This window comes from Periplaneta americana, chromosome 12 (genome assembly GCF_040183065.1).
Source record: "Periplaneta americana isolate PAMFEO1 chromosome 12, P.americana_PAMFEO1_priV1, whole genome shotgun sequence".
NCBI classification, from domain to species: Eukaryota; Metazoa; Arthropoda; class Insecta; order Blattodea; family Blattidae; genus Periplaneta; species Periplaneta americana.
Window position 1 is genome coordinate 102,545,272 of NC_091128.1, and position 19,384 is coordinate 102,564,655.

At 34.0% G+C, this 19,384-nt stretch overlaps 1 protein-coding gene across 3 annotated transcripts in view; it reads left to right on the forward strand.

Annotated features, from left to right (window-relative positions):
- Positions 1–19,384, forward strand: part of Hgsnat (Heparan-alpha-glucosaminide N-acetyltransferase) — a 55,950-nt gene that overhangs the window by 29,350 nt on the left and 7,216 nt on the right. For all 3 annotated transcript variants that reach the window (XM_069841813.1, XM_069841811.1, XM_069841812.1), the window contains exons 5-12: positions 1,864–2,032; positions 4,842–4,949; positions 5,221–5,317; positions 7,200–7,364; positions 7,505–7,629; positions 12,624–12,793; positions 13,576–13,762; positions 15,822–15,934. In XM_069841813.1, the coding sequence (XP_069697914.1) occupies positions 1,864–2,032; positions 4,842–4,949; positions 5,221–5,317; positions 7,200–7,364; positions 7,505–7,629; positions 12,624–12,793; positions 13,576–13,762; positions 15,822–15,934 (1,134 nt within the window). The remainder of the gene's footprint in view (positions 1–1,863; positions 2,033–4,841; positions 4,950–5,220; positions 5,318–7,199; positions 7,365–7,504; positions 7,630–12,623; positions 12,794–13,575; positions 13,763–15,821; positions 15,935–19,384) is intronic.

Genomic DNA, 19,384 nt, shown 5'->3' on the forward strand with positions numbered 1-19,384 from the left:
TGCTCGTATGCACTTGTATTGCGAGCCCAAAGTTTACATCAGTACTGTATGTAAACTCATTGTCTAATGCATTAAACATTACAAATACCGATACCGGTACTTAGAACATTTCTGTTTGTGTTTTGTTCCTGCATATGACACAACTTGTTGTAGTAGACTTAACAGCTCATCACCTCCAAATATAGGACAGTGATATCAATGAAGAGACTTCTTTTATATTGCTGTCACAAAGTTATCAGTTCTGAAATTTTCTTGTAATGTTCTATGTCACGTTTTTATTTAGGAATTTCGAGTTATTTTATACGAAAATTTTAATTCTTGCTCTAAAATAATGGAATTACTGTTGTTTAGTAAACTGTCTGAAGATAGGTTTGAACCTCATAAGTGTCATAAAAAATGTATCACTCATGAGGCAACTAAGCGAAGAGATAATAAAAGTAGGGTGCCCAATTCCTTTCCCCCTCCATTGTATACATCACTGACTAGTGACATAATACACTAATCAGACTTCAGATGTATGCAAACAATTGTTCTTCCTCTGACACATATCGAAAGGAATTGATGTTCATAATAAAATTAACAGAATCAGAAATGTTCTTATCCATACCAGGGTCAGTTTAATATGCAGTACTTAATTCTAGTGATATAAAGCAGTATAAAACGTTAACTTTTCACATTTAAGAACTAAATAGTAATTAACTGTCCATCAGTTAATACAAATTAAATAATAAATACTGGTACCGGTAAGCGAAAATAGCATGGCCATTCCTGTTATCAATTATTGTACAATCACTACCCAATTGTTGCTATTTAAACATAGGTTTGTTTCTGGAGAGAGTTTGTGTTAGTTTGACAACTATTTGAAAACTGTTCCAACCTCAACTATTGCGCATATACATGATCAGCAAACCATCCCTGCACGAACGCCCATGTACTGTAAATTATATAATTGAAGATGTAATTGAATTTCACAATATATTTCAATAACCAAATATAAATAAGCATAGAAACATAAAATATTAATGCAAATAGTATGTGTTTGCCAGTCCAGTGCATAAAAGTAAACTATCTTCATTGCATGCATCAGTGTGATTTGAGATTGGTTTGAACCTGATTCGCAAATTTTTCTGGCTGTCAGGTGACAGTTTGATATGCTGCAAGATCGCCTGACTTTAATCAGCAAGTTAGTCAGAGTTTTAAGTTATCATTGCACGAACTGTAAAGTTGTTATGCACATGCTCATAACGGTAGGAACTGCTGCAGAAACAAGCCTCATGTTTACTATAAAGTAGGTATGGTAATGGCTGATTTTACCTGGTACCTCAAGAAACAGTCTAGAGGAAATTTGTACGGGCATACATTTTATATTTCAAAACTAAGCTTAAAAATTCTTGCAGATCCTATGTCTAGTGAGAGATGTACAACGAAAGTTTTTATTAATAACGGACCTGTGGATTGAGCCTCGGCGTAGCTCAGTGATAGATTACCCAGTGCATAGAACTAGGGGTCCTGGGTTCCCCGGTGTTGGAGCGAATTTTTCTCCGTTATTAATAAATAATAACCACAATATATAATTCTGTAGGATCAAAAATTAATAATATCATCACATTAAAAACTTTTACTTCCCAATGCCATGACATGGATATGTTTGTAAGGTTTTTCGTTCAAGAGAGCTGATGGTGTCTGAAGGAAGGAAAATTTATCAGCTAGAATTTGTAATTTCTACTAATTTTATTACAGATTATGAATAATTTTACCTCACATATTGTATGAAATTTTTATATTAATTATCAATTGGTACCATTTATCATGTCTCCGTAGAAACTTCATCACTGAATGTATTCAGACTTCTTTCTTTTGTAGCATTGGTACTTTGGTTGCTGGTATTGTTGGCTATCTGGTTTCTGTATGGTCTGGCTTCTACAATTGTGACAAAATGGTTCAAGCACAAGAAAAATCAAACTGCATCTGCATCAGACACACAGCAGTCTAGCAACAGGCAGCGTCTCAAATCTCTGGACACATTCCGTGGGTAAATGACATTAATATCTTGTCCCTGATATAAATTATATATTTATATAAACCACTATCACATATACGTGAAAGAAGGTAAAAATGTGGTTGAGGTTTAGAATTTTTACCACCAATTTCTTATTTTTTATTCTTCTTTAAAATATTATTTTATTTTACTGTCTTACCAAAGCTGCTCTGTATTTTGGGTTTCCTTTAGGCATATTTCCCTCTCATTTCTTTATCACTATATTTTTTATCGATCTGGAAGTTTCTGACAAGTTCATAACTTGTAATTACTAGGTGGCAAAATCTCATTGTCTGAAGTGTCAATGTGATGTTGAAAAGTTGTCACATCACTTCACTTCACGTTCATTTATATATATATATATATATATATATATTCAATTTATTAGTCCTTTACATCTCAAATGAATATAAAAGAAATAAAAGAAAGCCTAAAATAGAAAAATACAGAATTGATATTATCGTTCATAAATAATACAAGATGCAAAACAAAACAAATACGGTCAGTATAAATAATACAAAATAACATGTTTGATATTTGTTTTTGTTTTTATGTATACAGATTAATGGCTCATACAATTTATTGATTGCATATTTTGTATGAAATAGCTATGTCAATATAAATATTTATTAATTCTGCCAGTTTTTGGAATGAATACTCAAGACACTTGAGTTGTGTAAATATTTTTCATTTTCACTGCTCTTGTTTGCAAATGCTCCTGACTAAACCTTTTATGTCGCCTTATATTGTACTAATTGTGATTATTCATTGGCTTTGATATGAGCGATAAGTTGTCACTAGAGCAAGTGATCTTTATTATTTGATGATTTTGGTACCGATGGTGGGTAGATTGACCTGTTACATAAATGAGCTGTCAAACAGTCATAGCCTGTGTATGGAATGAATGACCTATGCACTCTAGAGAAAGTCTGGGTTTAAGTTCTTATCGAAGGATTATTGTAACTTTTTCTACAGTTTTTTCTTAATTTTTCTCTCTCTGTCATTCTTCTATTTTTAGTTTTTCTCTTTCGAATGTTATTTTAAGGTTAGTTGCTTGTTTAACATGGATAAGCTTACCGGTACCCTTTTTGATAAGTGAACATGTTCATTGCCAGTTATGTGACATTGTGATAGTATGTGAAACAAACAAGTGATCTAACGCAGTCTATTGAACAAATATGTATCTGTGTAAAAGTGACAGTATTAAATAGCTGATATCAGTTAGTGGGTGTAAGTCACAATTTCATGACAAATATGGAAGGGTTGATGAAGTTTCTGTTCCCAAGCTTTGTAATATTCACTTAATTTATGGAGAAGTGACGTGTGTCACGAGGGCAGTATTTTGAAATGATAAAAATTGCTTTTCCTGTAAATTTCATGTATGTTGCTATAGCCCTGATCAGTCACCATCAGATAGCACGATTCTGGGTGGCGTGCACATTTCCCCTCTGTGGACAGCAGTTAACGGGCAAAGGAGGGGAGGTTACGTGGTGTAGAAATAATAGGAATCACTGAAAGTACCAACAGAAATTAAAATTTTTAGTTGATTAGCTACTATATGGCTGGTCTGGAAGTTGTGTATTAGTAATTCCTAATCAGTATCTAACAAATATTATTTCATTGTAGCTATGATAATTTTAATTCTATTTAATACAACAACTATGACAAAAATGAGTGCAGGATGTTACAAATGAACATCAATTTTTCATTTTGAGTTGAAGGAGATGTTAGGATTACGTACAGATAGGAATAGAATTGCAAAATGCTTAATTTTTAATAAAGTGCTTAATAGATGAAGAAGTACAATTGCAACGACATCATACTGCTTGACATGTAAGTGAATATAAAAAATGTGAGAGAGCAGAGGTTTACTGGCACCAGAGTGTAAATTATCCGAATGAAACACTTCCACAGTGCTAGGTTGGCTATGCAACAGATGACAACTTCACGATGGCCACCATGGAGCCCCGATCTCAAACTGTGCGACTTCCTTCTTTGGGAATCCGTGAAACTCAATATTTACTTCCCCTAGCAATTTAGATTAGTTGAAACAATGCATCACGATTGCTGAGGCTAGAGTCGAACAAAGTATGTCTCACTGGATCTGGGATGAACTAGACTATGTCCTTGATGTATGCCGTGTGACACAAGAAGCACATATTGAACTTTTGTGAGTTCCCAAAGTAAACTTGAATTACTTTATAAAACAGTATAGGCCCTAAACTGATTCCTGATAACTTTAATAGTTTATTATTTATAAAACATGAAAGTGTCTATTTCTTTTGTACTAATCCTGTATTATGAATAGAGTAGACACGTCTGAAATCTCAGTTATTTACATTAGCTAAAAAAATAGAAGTAAACAGACATGGCGCGTAACAACTTAGAGATTTTATACTTCACAAGAGTTACAAGAATCGAACAGAACATTTGCATTACCTAGATTCCATTATAAATGAGGTAACTTTTAAAATATGTACCGGTTACTTTTATTATTAGCATGAATTAGAATCAAGCATGCTCAACTGTACTGATACTGTCAAAAATTGAATGACAAGGTTTAATATTCAAATATGTACTACAACTATAACAATTACAGCAGCATTAGCAGTGGCAACTGCCACTACCACAACAAGAACATCATTAGCCCCACCTGCCACTTGAATCATGAGCCGGTACCAGTACTGGTTAATGTCAACTGAATTTAACTCTCACTTTTTTAAATAAGTTAGAAAATAGTGTTACAATGACTATAAGATTTATTGTAATACGTATTTTGCTATATTATTTGTTTGGTTAACAGGATCAGCATCGTCTTAATGATTTTTGTCAATGATGGTGCTGGAGGCTATTGGTTTCTGGAGCATGCGACCTGGAATGGACTCCAGATAGCAGATGTGTTATTTCCATGGTATTGCTACATATATTTTACATAAAATACGCTCAGTAGTAAAGTATAGTAGATTACTCTTCAAAAGTAATCGTAACAGAAATTGTCCTATATATCCAAATACAATCTGATTAGAAATTACACATTAGACAAAACCTATTACATTATAGTATTTAACACAGGATTGGGGCTGCTTTTTACTTGCTGATACATACAATATTCTACCCGCATTAACTTTAAACTTAAAAATAATGCTGAAAAATATAATTAAATGTGAAATATTTTGTTTCAGGTTTATGTGGATTATGGGAGTCTGTATTCCAATCTCAATCAAATCACAGCTTAAAAAAGGTGTGCCCCGTTTCAGCATGTTCATAAATGTTGTAAGAGTAAGTATGTTCTTATCATCTTGCTAATTATACTACTTCAAATCACGAAGAAACCAAACATTGAATTTTGGTGTAAAATGCTTTTTATAGAAGCTTCAAGCAAAGAAAACCATAAGAACAATAAATTCTCCTAAATAACTGGGTGATTTTGTTACTGTACCAGTATTAACAGATCATATCTGCGATTTTTATTTGAATTGAAGGTCAGGCAATATTTAATTTAAACAAAAGGTAATAGGAGAGAAAAACCAATTTTCTTCAGTGCTATAAATTCCGCTGTCAAATTTACATAATCTAAGTCGCAAGCCACGTTTATTAATGGAAAAATAAGCAATATACTCGTATATACAGAGTGAGCTGCAAATATGTCCGATTCTGCATAAAATATAAGAAAAAAATATTCCTATGAACATGAAGTCGAAAAGTTTATTATCGGAAAAATAGTAAGTTTCAATGCATGACCTGTAGTAGTGGTAATGGTGGTGACATTGTTGGCGGGTGTGGTAGTTTATTTAACAACTCTTCCAGCTGTAGAGGTTATTTAGTGTTGCAATTCTACATTGGTGATAAATTTCCGACAAATTTTGCCCAGAGTCTTCTATCAATGACAGGGTTATTTTATGTGCCATAAAACTACGAGACAGGACACAAAGCTTTGTTTTTCTCCAAAAGAAGCCGTGCTAAAGATTTTATTGCCTTTTGTAATCCATCATGTTCGGCTGAGTTTGAACCTTGAATGTAACGGGCATCATGGTAACTCAAGACCACTGATGACACCATATTGTTGTGTTCGTAGTTTTTGATACAGGCGTAGCAGTGGCTGGTCATGATAATATCTTTGAAAAATATTGGAGTGCAAGAGGTCAAATGACTTTATTGTCAAACGCCTGGCATTATAAAACAACAACAACAACAACAACATGTTATTTACACACAAATAATGATTTACTAAAGAAGACTTGTTTAATTTTCACAATAAACACACCGGTATCTGGGAAAATTTAATTCCTTATGCTATTCGCAAATCTAACTTCCAGCTGTTGTGCTATGGAGTTGTTCAGTTATGTGCACATACAGGATGGAAGTGAAATAATCCTGCAGATTTTCAGAGCGAATAGTTCATGCTGTATGTAACAAAAAGTGTAATACCATATTGGTGCAAAGTTCATAGTTTTCTCAGAAAAAAATGCTTTTTCCTAAATGTTTAATACCCTCTTATTCGTAAATATTGCGAGTAGGATCGTGCTTTTGTCCATATCGATAGAAAATCTAATGAAGAATCATCCCTCAGGCGTATTTCAATAACGTAGACGGTTTTCGTGTAAATTTAATTTAAAAACCACTAATTTCAAGCCACTGAATGATACGAGTCGATTGCAACATTGTAGCGAGAAAGGGAGGTTCGCCTACAAAGACAGATCTGAGGTAGTTGACCTCTTACATCTACATTGCGAGAAGAAAAAATAAAGACTGACAGTGGCGATGTTGCCAGACTCCTGAAACTTCCAACTAAATTTTCTAATTAACCGTGCATTTAATCACAAAGCGTAATATAGATTTTCTATTCCTGTACCCTATCATCCCTTTTAATCTGCAGGATTATTTCACTTCCACTCTATATATGGAAAGAGCACGCCTGTTTTTATCATTATTAGGATAATAGACTGTAAATATTATTCAGAATTCTTCTCATTTGTTTTAATTCTTGTGAACTTCATCTCATTCAAAATCTCAAGATTCGACAAATATTAGAGAATTATTGAAAACGTATTTATACATAAATGCACATAATTATAATTTCCTATGCATATTTTCTGCTAAATGTGTATATTACAACAAATATGATAAGCATCTAAGGATAGAGTGCATATTTTTTTCACAGAGGGCCTGTATCCTCTTTCTTCTGGGACTGATATTGAATTCATCATGGGGAGCCAAGTTGGAGACTTTGAGAGTGTTTGGGGTATTGCAAAGGTTTGGCATTGTCTACTTGGTTGTTGCCACTCTTTCTATCTGTTTTACTTGTCGCAGCTACAAGACTTACGAGGTGAGAAAAATGGTAAAAAATAAAAAAAGTATATCGGAGAAATTCCCTAATTAATAGGGTAACGTTTAAAAATTTCGAAATTCTATGGAAAGAAATAATAATAATAATTAATCTGAAGCAACATATGTAATTTATTACAGGAATCTTCTTTCATGGCCAATATTCAGGACATTCTTGTTCTGCTTCCTCAGTGGATTGTGATAATAGGAATTGTGGCTGGCCATTGCTTTCTTACCTTTTATTTGGAGGTTCCTGGATGTCCAACGTAAGTGACATAATACAACATGAGAGTAAAAGAGAGAGACAGACAATACACAGAACAGAAAACATTTTACTCTAACAGTAATATTCCGTTCTGGTACTCACGAATTCAATCCGTAAAGTATAAACAAGAAAGGTAAGACATTTTAGTAGGTACCGGTACTACAAGAAAAGTAGTTTATAAAAATCTTTATGCAAAAATAATACAAAATAATTACATAAGTACTTCAAATCGGCTCTTATGTTACCTTCTTTTTTGTAGCCCTCTTCTAAAGAAAACACTACCAACAATTTTGTATGAAAAACACATTTCCAGAAACTCCAATCCAGAGCAATCATTTGTATATGCTAAATATGCAGTGTATTAATTTCAAAACAATGATTAGTATATTAGTATAGTATTTATTAGTTGTCGTTATAGCAAAAGCTATTGACATTATCAAAATACAAGTGTAAAGTTATCGTACTAAATTATAAAATATTATCCATTTTGAATCTTGCGTACACTACTTTTAACGAATATAATTAATTGATTAACTAGCGGACTTACTCGTGTTAATTATGTAAGATTTGTGCGGCTTACAGCTGTTTCAGTGCTTCACGCACCATCCTCAGAGCCTACTAGATCTCAGCGTCATCTCGAACTTCTCTGCCTGTTATGTGGGTGTGTCTGATTGTTGAAAGGTGTTGAAGAGTGGAGTCAAATAATGTGTGTGTACTGAAATTGATCTGTGTGTTGAGAATTTGATCGGAGTGTGTTTTAGTGCGTTTGTATATTTCGTATTGTTCTAGTGTGTTGAGTTTTTGGTTCTTGGGTTGTATGTGTAGGATTTCCATGTCCGCATTTATGTTATTGTATGTATGGTTAGCATTGGTTATGTGATCAGCGTATGCAGATGTATTGTGACCTCTGGTTATTGCTTTAATGTGTTCTTTGTAGCGTGTTTTGAATGATCTGCCTGTCTGTCCTATGTAGAACTTATCGCAACTATTACATGTGAGTTTGTATACACCTGTGTGGTCGTAGGCCTATTTATTTGTTTGTGTTTTTTGTGTGTTGAGATGTCTTTGTAGTGTGTTTTCTGTTCTGTATGTTATATACAACATACAGAACAGAAAACACACTACAAAGACATCTCAACACACGCTACAAAGAACACATTAAAGCAATAACCAGAGGACACAATACATCTACATACGCCGATCACATAACCAATGCTAACCATACATATAATAACATAAATGCGGACATGGAAATCCTACACATGCAACCCAAGAACCAAAAACTTAACACACTAGAACAATACGAAATATACAAATACACTAAAACACACCCCGATCAAATTCTTAACACACAGATCAATTTCAGTACACACACATTATTTGACTCCACTCTTCAACACCTTTCAACAATCAAACACACCCACATAACAGGCAGAGAAGTTCGAGATGACGCCGAGATCTAGTAGGCTCTGAGGATGGAGCGTGAAGCACTGAAACAGCTGTAAGCCGCACAAATCTTACATAATTAATATGTGTAAGTCCGCTAGTTAATCAATTAATTATATAAAATATTATATTATATACACTACTAAAGATAAAACAAACTGATCCCAAATACTCACTAGAGTTTACAATGGAGAGCCAAGATAATCAGAAGTAGGCTTATGTCATCTAGATGAAAATTATAACACACTGATTCCAAATAACATTTGATACTCTCTGTTTACATACAGTAAGGCAATAATTAACTTAGTAACAATGTATGAGAAATTTCTCATATATTACAAAAATAGTAAGAAAACCGAAATGGCTTCACTTTTTCACTTTTACTTTGACTCTGTCTAGTGACACTTCCTATGCTTCTTGTGGTAACATGTTGAACATCCTACAGCCCAATATATAAGGACTACTTAACTTTAGATAGTCTGCAATATGGTATGTATAGTTTTTCTTTATTACCAGTATTATACTCATGTTTATCCATCCTACTGGTGAAGTTATAAAGATTTTTCTTTCTGTATAGAAGGAATTCAAGAATATATTCATTAACAACTGTTAAGATGGACTCCTGTATAAACAGTGGTTTATAATGTGATGTGCCTGGTACTTCTGTGATACTTAATTCTACATCCATGTTGAATATTTCGTACACTACTTTTAACACTTGAATATACCGGTAAATAATTTATTAAATGGGGATCTTACTCGTGTTAATTATGTAAGCATATGCGGCTTACAGCTGTTTCAGTGCTACTTGACACCATCCTCAGAGACTTCTGTGTCTCGGCGCCATCTCAACTTCGCTGCCTGTTGTGTGGGTGCTTTCGTGTGATGAAGAGTTGTGTCAAATAGACAACGCACCCACACAACAGGCAGCAAAGTTGAGATGGCACCGAGACATAGAAGGCTCTGAGGATGGTGTCAAATACACCGAAGCAGCTGTAAGCCGCACATGCTTACATAATTAACACGAGTAAGATCGCCATTTAATCATTTACTTAATTCTAATTGCTTTTTTTCTGAATCAGTAGGACTTCATTAATTTTATTACTGTTTCCCCACACTAGGATTCCATACTTCAATATGCTATGAAAAAAAAAAAAAAAAAAAAAAAAGCAAAATAAACCCTTCTCAGGTACTGCCAGGGTAATTTGTCTCTAATTACTCCTAAGAGGTACAGGACTCTGGATAGTCTTCGAGAGATATATTCTATGTGGCAATCCCAGGTTAGTTTTGCATCAAGATGGATACCAAGTAATTTTACTACCTTTTCTTCAGACCCTTCTTTTCTCAATGTCAAAATTAATTTTAGAGTCTTCTCCTCGTTTAAAATTAACTTATTTGCTCTGAACCATTATGCTGCTTTCACAACTGCATTTAAGGTTAGCTGACGTAGTTCTAGTGCTGACAAACACAATGCAACATGGTTAAATAGTGTTAACAAGATTGTAACAAAAGGCAATTTTTTTCCTTGTCATTGTGAGTAAATGAATATAATTTTATTAAGGAATTATTCGCATCCAATTATTTACTTTAGCACTTTAACGAGTAAATAGATTGATTATAATGAAGGTCGAAAAATATATTTGAGAACCTGTTTTACTTGTTATTATGGTCATAGTACAGTGAGTTCCAATGAACTCTTGTAGCATTTCTGTTGGTTGACCAGCGGCAGATTCTCTTTATTATCGCTGCTGCTTGCATCTACAAACTCACAAAATTATAAATCAAGATCATGCTTCAAATTTTACAGCAGAACTTGTTGCTATACAAGCAGACCTTCGAAAACTGTCAAAATACCCTACAACCAACGAAATATGGATTCTAGCTGACAGCAAAAGCTCTATTCAACATCTTCAGAACTACCATGAACTATGCAATCACTTATCTGTAAATAAATAAACATTTACAAGATCTGTGTAGAACAACAGAAATACATATATAGTGGATCCCATCACATGTCGGTATACCAAGAAATGAATGGGCAGATATCATAATTAAACAAGGCTGTGAACTAAGAAAAACAAGTGAGGGCATACTCACTTACTTTGAAGTACTTTCCAAACACAAAAAAGAAGTAAATGAAATCTGGAAACAGTCACCATGACAAAGGGCGCCTGCAGGATCCAATCTCAGTGGTAGCAAGATGGTTAGAAATTTAGAGGAAATGGATGGACGAGGAGAGAGAAAATTGAATATAAAAATAGCCAGTTGTGAAATATAAATTACGCTACCGTGCCCACACATAGATAGTTTGAAGCACTCGCTTTTGTTGAATTGTTTACTGAGGGTTTGAGAAAACATGTACCGGTATCTAACTCATAAGGAAAAAATTAAAACAAAAAAAAACTCATAAAAAATAAAACATCTCAGTGTTAGCTATTGCTACCACTAGCTGCCCCTTGTGGGCGCCCTTGACCATGACATGAATGGTATAAACAGCAACACCAAGAGCAGCTATCAAATGTCAATTTAGACGAGAATCACAAACTGCAATAGGAAGGATACACGAGCTGTAACAACACAACCTCATGGACTTACCTAAGAACCACGAGATAAGGAAGAAGAAGACGAATTCACAACACTTCGTCAGAGTAAAACTTACTTAATGTCTTATATTAGGTAATACATTTAATAAGTTTTCAAAATTGAACCCCCTGTTTTATGACTAACCATTCAATATGCTGATTCGGCTATTTTCACAAGTTTGTTCCTCCTCATCTGCATGGCTTAATGCTTAGCTTATTTCGCAACTTCCTGACGAGTGTTTATGTTACCCTTCACGTATCAGCGCTTTTTGTGTATGTGCCAAGAGAGAGGGAATGAGAAAAAGGGAGATGGAGATCACCACGTGAAAGTTGCATGGTTGCTGAATCCCCGTCCCCCCGAAATGAAATGTGCCAGTCTGTATTCTGTCCTTGACAATCGGCAGACAAGGCACGCAGTAACGCAGCTAAGAATAAGTGCAATTTATTACTTTGTGTTTTGTTTTGCAATGGTTTTATATTCAATTCATGAACGTGTATACATTTTGAAACGTACATGTGGAAAAAGAAATCGTATGCCACAACAAGGGAAAATTTTAGACGTAAATTTTCTGGCTGCCCAATTCCATGTAGAAAAAAAAAACACTGAATTTAGTGAATAGGTTTAATGAAACAAGTTCTGTAATTGATATGATGCAACACTTCCAGCAACTACTGTGAGGAGGGTGAGTACAGAATGTTGTTAATATAACACAGTAAGGTACGTAAGTTTTACTCAGGATGCATGCAGCGGCAGTAGTGGGAGAGATCTGTCACTGGCCAGCTGACAGAAACACCGGGAATATTTGCTGGAATTTACTTTAGTTAGAAACAATAATAATAGCAATAGGATACTTTTTTTGTAATAATATCAATTAATTTTAATAGCTAGTTTATATTATTTATTTATTAATTAATTTACCTAGTTTTGTTATTTATTTTATTTCATATTTATTATTTTACTTTATAGTGGTTATCTGGGACCTGGTGGCATTCAAGATGATGCTCGCTACAGAGATTGTATTGGTGGGGCAACTGGTTATGTAGATCGGCTAATCCTAGGTGAAAAACACATTTATCAGCACCCAACTGCTTCAGAAGTATATCACTCTGGACCTTTTGATCCAGAAGGGATCGTGGGTAAGAAATACCGGTTACTCTTTTTGAGACCTATACCTATCATTTCTACTTTGATAGATTTTGATGATTTTCCTTTTATCCTCATAACATAAAGTACTAAATATTTAAGGTAACTTACTGTTTTTATTTGTTATAAAATGGTATTATTAATATTACTAATACCGATACTATTTTGCTATGAATGGGGTGTTGACCTTTAAATGCCACGATTTTAATCCTCTATATGGATATATTCATTTCAGAATTCTTATATATCGGTATATCATTCAATGCTTTAATTGAAGTGTAGACAGTAAATGTAGAAAGGAATCATTTATTCAAGTAAGTTATTTAAGAGCAGATGTAATAGAACAGTAGGCCTACCATAACCTGGATTGTGTAATGAATATTATTTTACGATGTTTCAAATTATTCTTGTATGTTTCTATTAAACGTTCAATAATACGAAGAGGAAATTACATTCAGAAATATTAGAAAATAATGAATTAAATACTATTATAGTCACAATCATGCCATGGTATGAAAGAAAAATTTCACAACCTCGAGCGGGAATCGAACCTGCGACTTCCTGTTCTCCGGTCAGGCGCTCTACCACTGAGCTATCGAGTTCGTCTCACGCCAAAAGCCTGTGTAACCTGGACATTAACTGTGAATGCCGGTACCTTAATTGAATACCGGTACCACATGTATATTATGTAGGCTAATTTAGATACTCACTTATTCATTGTAAATATTAGCTTCATGTGGATCTCAACCAAATGTTTTGTTGTCCTTATTTTCAGGATGTCTTCTGTCAGTGTTTCAAGTATTCCTGGGTGTACAGGCTGGAACGACACTTTCATTCCACCGTGAATGGAAGGATCGTGTAATTCGTTGGATAGCCTGGGGCACTGCGTCAGGCGCAGCTGGGACTTTGCTCTGTTTTGCCAGTAAAGAAGAAGGCTGGATACCTGTGAATAAGAATCTTTGGTAAATCTGCTGCATTTTCTGGTTGATTGCAAAACAGTTGGACAAATAAGTTACAAGAAATTAGCTTCCCATACTAACTTTAGGGGTATAGATCATAACAGACCACTTGGTACAATACATGTTTAGAAGATGATGATTATGATAAATAATACAATAAATACCGTTTCATACGGTCATTTAGCAGCACTTCCGATGCACTGACAGCTGAAGCCAGTAACACTGCTATGCTGCTGGTGACAACAATCGACTATAACAGAGACTCTTTGTTGAAAAATTACTTTGAATGTGTTATTAAAAAGCAACAGCGCGTACATGGAGAGAGTAGTTGAACTGTCATTCTCTGTGAATCGTTATTCTATCACATGACATACGAGGTAAGATTGTAAACTGATAGCACTGCACCAGGTAAGTGAGTAACATCTACTCAAGGCTGGAGTCCACCGATAGTTAGCCAGCATTTGCTCATATTGGCTTGAGGGGAAAATCCCGGAAAAAACTCAACCAGGTAACTTGCCCCAGCCGGGACCAGAACCAGGGCTACCTGGTTTCGTGGTGAGACGTGCTAACCATTACTCCACAGGTGTGGACATCATTCCATTGTCGGTCTTTCATACAAATACCCAATAGTTTCCTCTCCATTTTCTTTGGCAGATTGATATTGCTTCTGTCTTTTCTTTCTGGTCACCAAGTCAGTAAGCTGTAGGTGAGGGTTGGAATTATGATGTCCAGGACTTTTTTTAGACCAATTTGTTCTGTACAAAGTGAACCGTAACTAATGTCATTAATTCTGGTGGATCATTCCTTTAGTAAAGAGCAACAAAAAAGTTAAATACCATTTTTCTGTGTTTTGAATAGTTTTCGAGAAAAAGGTGCACTTTAAAATACATACATTTTGAGATCGTGCAACGCTGTAATCAGTAGAATGTGCACATTAAGTTGTGTTGCTCTGAACAACACCTTCACCTGGCTTGTTGTGAATAGTGAAGTGGGAGGTCATTGCCATGTACATTGTTTTTAAATTCGTAAGAAAAAATACAGATAATAAACTGTTTAATTTTTGTGTTTAAATTTTGTTAGAGAACGAAGAATGAACATTGCTCATTTCACATTATACAAAATCTTGGAAAATTGAAAATAAACTCTAAAACCTAATTTTAATCAAATGTTCAGAGAACACACGCAATAAGATACGCTTATTTCAAACTAAATTGAAAAGATTAAGAAATATTTCTACATTCCAATTTCAATTGAATATTCTAGAGAACATAAACAATAATGATGCTTATTTCACGTTATAAAACAAAATTTTAAAACTCTAAAGCAAAAAATAAAAATACGACATACTTAATTTACGTTAAACTAACAAAATTTAAAATATTTTAAACACTTCAATTTAATTTTGATTAAATGTTCGGAGAACACAGGCAATAGAAAAAGCTTATTTTACGTAATACAAATTTCATTAATGATTCAAAATATTTCCGTTTGTCGTACTACAAGCACTCTCTTCAGCCAATTAGAATGTTCCCTCCCACTTCAATTTTTAAAGTAGTAACTGGTAAACTTACATACAAAAAATCAAATTTTCCGAGCTGTCTTTAAAAGCAATTGCGTGTGTTATGTTTACATTTCCCGTTTTCACTCGCATACACGAGCTGTCTCTCTCCAGGCAATAACTTTTACAGCATTGTCAGAGTGCATTAAGTTTTAAAATTCCCTTGCAGAACGAAAAGTTATATTTGTTCGGATCAAATTTCTGCACATTTAAAGGGTAAAACTAAAATTCTTTCAATAATTTATTATCATAATATACTGTTCTCTTAAATTGACCGAGAAATTAGGAATTAATTCAATAACTTTCCCAAAATAAACTATGAACTACTTTTTTGTTTGAAATATCTAAAAAAATAACCATCTGAAATTGATATTACTTATGGTTCATCCTGTATAGGTGACTTCTTCTGTGCGTTCTAGTTTCACTCCATTTATCATCATCATCATTATTATATGGGTATGAAAGTACTGGTAATTTGAAGCTGTTTTGTTTTTTTATTAACAGGTCTCTCTCCTTTGTATTGGTGACAACGTGTTTCGCTTTCTACTTGCTCTCTGCTTGCTACCTACTAATTGATGTGAAGAGATGGTGGAATGGATCTCCTTTCTTCTACCCAGGTCAGAAAATTTTTGTGCCATTTCTTGTATTTCACATGGAAGTCAGGCACATATCCTGAAATTTCATTTTAAGGGTGTCCAAAATAGAATACAAACATCTTGAAAAGTCATAATATTTAGTTGCTTTACTTAATTGTATGTACACAATTAAAAACAGCTATTGGGCTATGTATGCTATTTTAAAGGAGAAAAGAATATTTTTAAATTTCATATTTGTCTTACTTACAAGTCAGAATCCATCCATAAACCACAAAGAAGTAAATTAAAATCATCAGTACCAATTGCAGAAGAAACAGTTGCACCTCTTTTCTCGTGAAAAACAACAACTGAATAGACTACAGTGGACTATAATGGACTTTATGTTGTCGACAAACAGCTGGATACATTAAGAAGATTGATTGATTTACTTACAAGTCAGAGCAACAGTTTTCGATAGTTTTGAGTTGTTTCCAGACATCCTGGTCACTCCCGTTGGTAACTTGGCTTGTTGACATATCTGAATGAAGTTTATTATTCGAGGGCATTCGTACTGAAAATTGTAGCCAAATAAAAGTACGTACTGTATCGATCGTACAAGAGAAAATTGCAATAAAGAAAGGAGTAAGATAGGGAGATTCATTGAGACCATTATGAATGAAATTATTTAAGAGTCGTACTTTAATTTTTATTGGAATTGTAATTGTAAATTTAATATTAATTGTACAGTACTTTTATTCTTCATATTATAATTGTAATCCCCTGGTAGAGGGGTAGAGAAGGCCTGGCGGCCTTATCTCTACCAGGTTAAATAAATAAATGCTACTAATACTACGTAAAAGTTAAGCTGGGCCACTGGGCCACAAAATTGAAAATAAAAATGTCAATATCATATATTATGCAGCTAAATTAATTGCCAACTTAGAAGATAACTTGCAACAGTTATCGTACCAATTACACCTCCGCTGTGAAAAATTTAACATGAAAATAAAACCAAATCATGATTTAAAGTAAATATCCTGTACCATGCAAACTAGAATCGTAAGGTAAAAGCATAGAATAGGTGATGTCAAATACTATGTAGAAGTGGAGTAGGAAAGTAATGAAAAAGTAGGAAAGGAAGTAAGCTAATAAAGCAGTCATAATTTCTGGACATTTAAATTATTATGTACCAGCAATATGGAAAAATCAGCACCTATTTAAGGACTGAAGTTAAAAACCATTTATAAAACTGTAGTCAGATCTATTCTTTCTTATGCTGCTGAAACATGAAAAGATACAACAAAAACAAAACAACTTCTGGAAACTTCAGAGAAGATTACACTAAGTTAAAATAACAGGAAAATCAAGGGTAGATAGAATACGAAGTAAGAATATTAGACACAGGGGTGTATGCAAAGGGGGTTACTGGGTTCGAACTTTTTGAAAAAATTACATATTTAGATTTGAATATTTTTTATCCCTTCTCTAATTTTTCACTGTCAGAGTAACAAAATCTACATCAATATAAGGCTTAGTCCTCCTACCCCTCCTTCAATATAATCCCTATGCTTTGTGCTGTGGCACGTTCAAATAAATTATAACAATGCTATTTTTATTATAGATAGACCTACTGCCTAATACCAACCTTCTAATGAAATGAAGCTGACACAATATAAAATTTAAGTAGTTGTGAAACATATTGAAAAGGTTGTTTTGACAGTTCTGCAGTGCAGATGTTATATATTGTGCATTGTCGATTTTAAACTCATTTTAAGAGTGGTATTCACCTGTTCGTTAGTTGGAGTTCTGACTTTATTTTGTAACATTCGTTTAATATTTTGTACATTTAACAGTTCATATTTTTAATATAAACTAAAAATTACCATTCCGGGTTCTTTGATATGTCTAAGCGACTGCAAAACTCAATTTTACAATTATTTAGCAAAAAGTCACATAGTGATTCTCGCGAGGTTAGTGAAAATTCTACATTGCCAAATGTTTCTTTGCAGCCACATGGTGATGATGTCACGAACATTCTTCCCGGAACTAGTTTCACATCCCCCTGTGAAAACTCAGCTGATAATAATAATAATAATAATAATAATAATAATAATAATAATAATAATAATAATAATAATAATAATAATAATACACAAAATTTAAAAGTAACTTAATGTAAATTGTAAACAGTTTTAATAATGACCCCTCCATTGACAAGATCCTGTGTTCATTCATTCATTCATTATATTCCATAGATCTTACATGAGCAATGAAGTTTTAAGATGTGGAACAAGTCAAAATTTTACAATATTACAATTATAATTTTTACAAATTTTTACAATATTTTACAATTTTTAGAGTTTTACAATTTAATAATTTTCTACAATTTTTACAATTTTCTGCAATTTTTTACAATATTTTGGCGAGATGTAGTGAGAAGAGGTGAAGTCCGAGGATTCGCCAAAAGATTACCCGGCATTTGCCTTTTGGTTGGGAAAAACCTCGGAAAACCCCAGGTAATCAAATCAAAGGGGTGAAATGAAGTGATGCCGAGGACTCGCCATAGACCATCCGGCTTCAGTCTCACAGCTGGGGAAAACCTCGGAAGAAACCAGCGTATGCCACTGATTTCACAAATATAGGATATACAAAATATTGGACAGTAAGTGTTAAGACAGCGAAAGGAATGCAATCAACATGTAACAAATAATGTCGATCGACAGTATTTTTCGAACAGGCGAGAGCGCCAAGAGCCTATCAAGAAGAAGAAGAAGAATAATTGTGCTTCTTTGAAACTGTACACATAACTCTCTTGCTTTCCAATATAGGTGAGTGATGTAGCAAAAAGTAGGCTATAACCATTTTAATGTAGGCACCATAATTTTATGTTATGGCAGTTATATTACCTCCACACAAACCCCAAACTGTCTGGAGGACCACACCTACCGTTGGATAGCGAGTCCATATGACCTAGCCTGGAAAATTGTCAGACAACTCAACCGACCATAACCTCTCTTCACCATTTAGGTGACACTTATGATATGCATGCCATAGCAGATCAGCATGCTGAAATGCATTTCCTCCATTTTTGATGGAACAGTCATACTTCTGTGACTCGATCCACAGAGCCTCATTTGTTAATAACAGGTTGCACCACAATAAGACGAGGATGGAATTTGAGTAGGAAATGTTATGGAGTGCACTTTACTACTTCTTGCAACTTGGGATATAAAGTGTAAATCTCAAGCATTATGCATCAGCATTTTAAATATTTTTAACATTGCGTATTAGGAGATATATACAGTATAATCTAATCCATCTATCTTCGTAGTGTATCCAGCGATTTGCTGACACCACGTGTTCCACCATGTTTCACTGTGATTTCCTCTTCTTAGAAATGATGGGTAAAAAGCACGATGCTGGTTGTATATTTCAGCAGCCACATTCCAAAGATGAGGTGTATTCAGTATATATTGGAGAGACTTGTCCAAG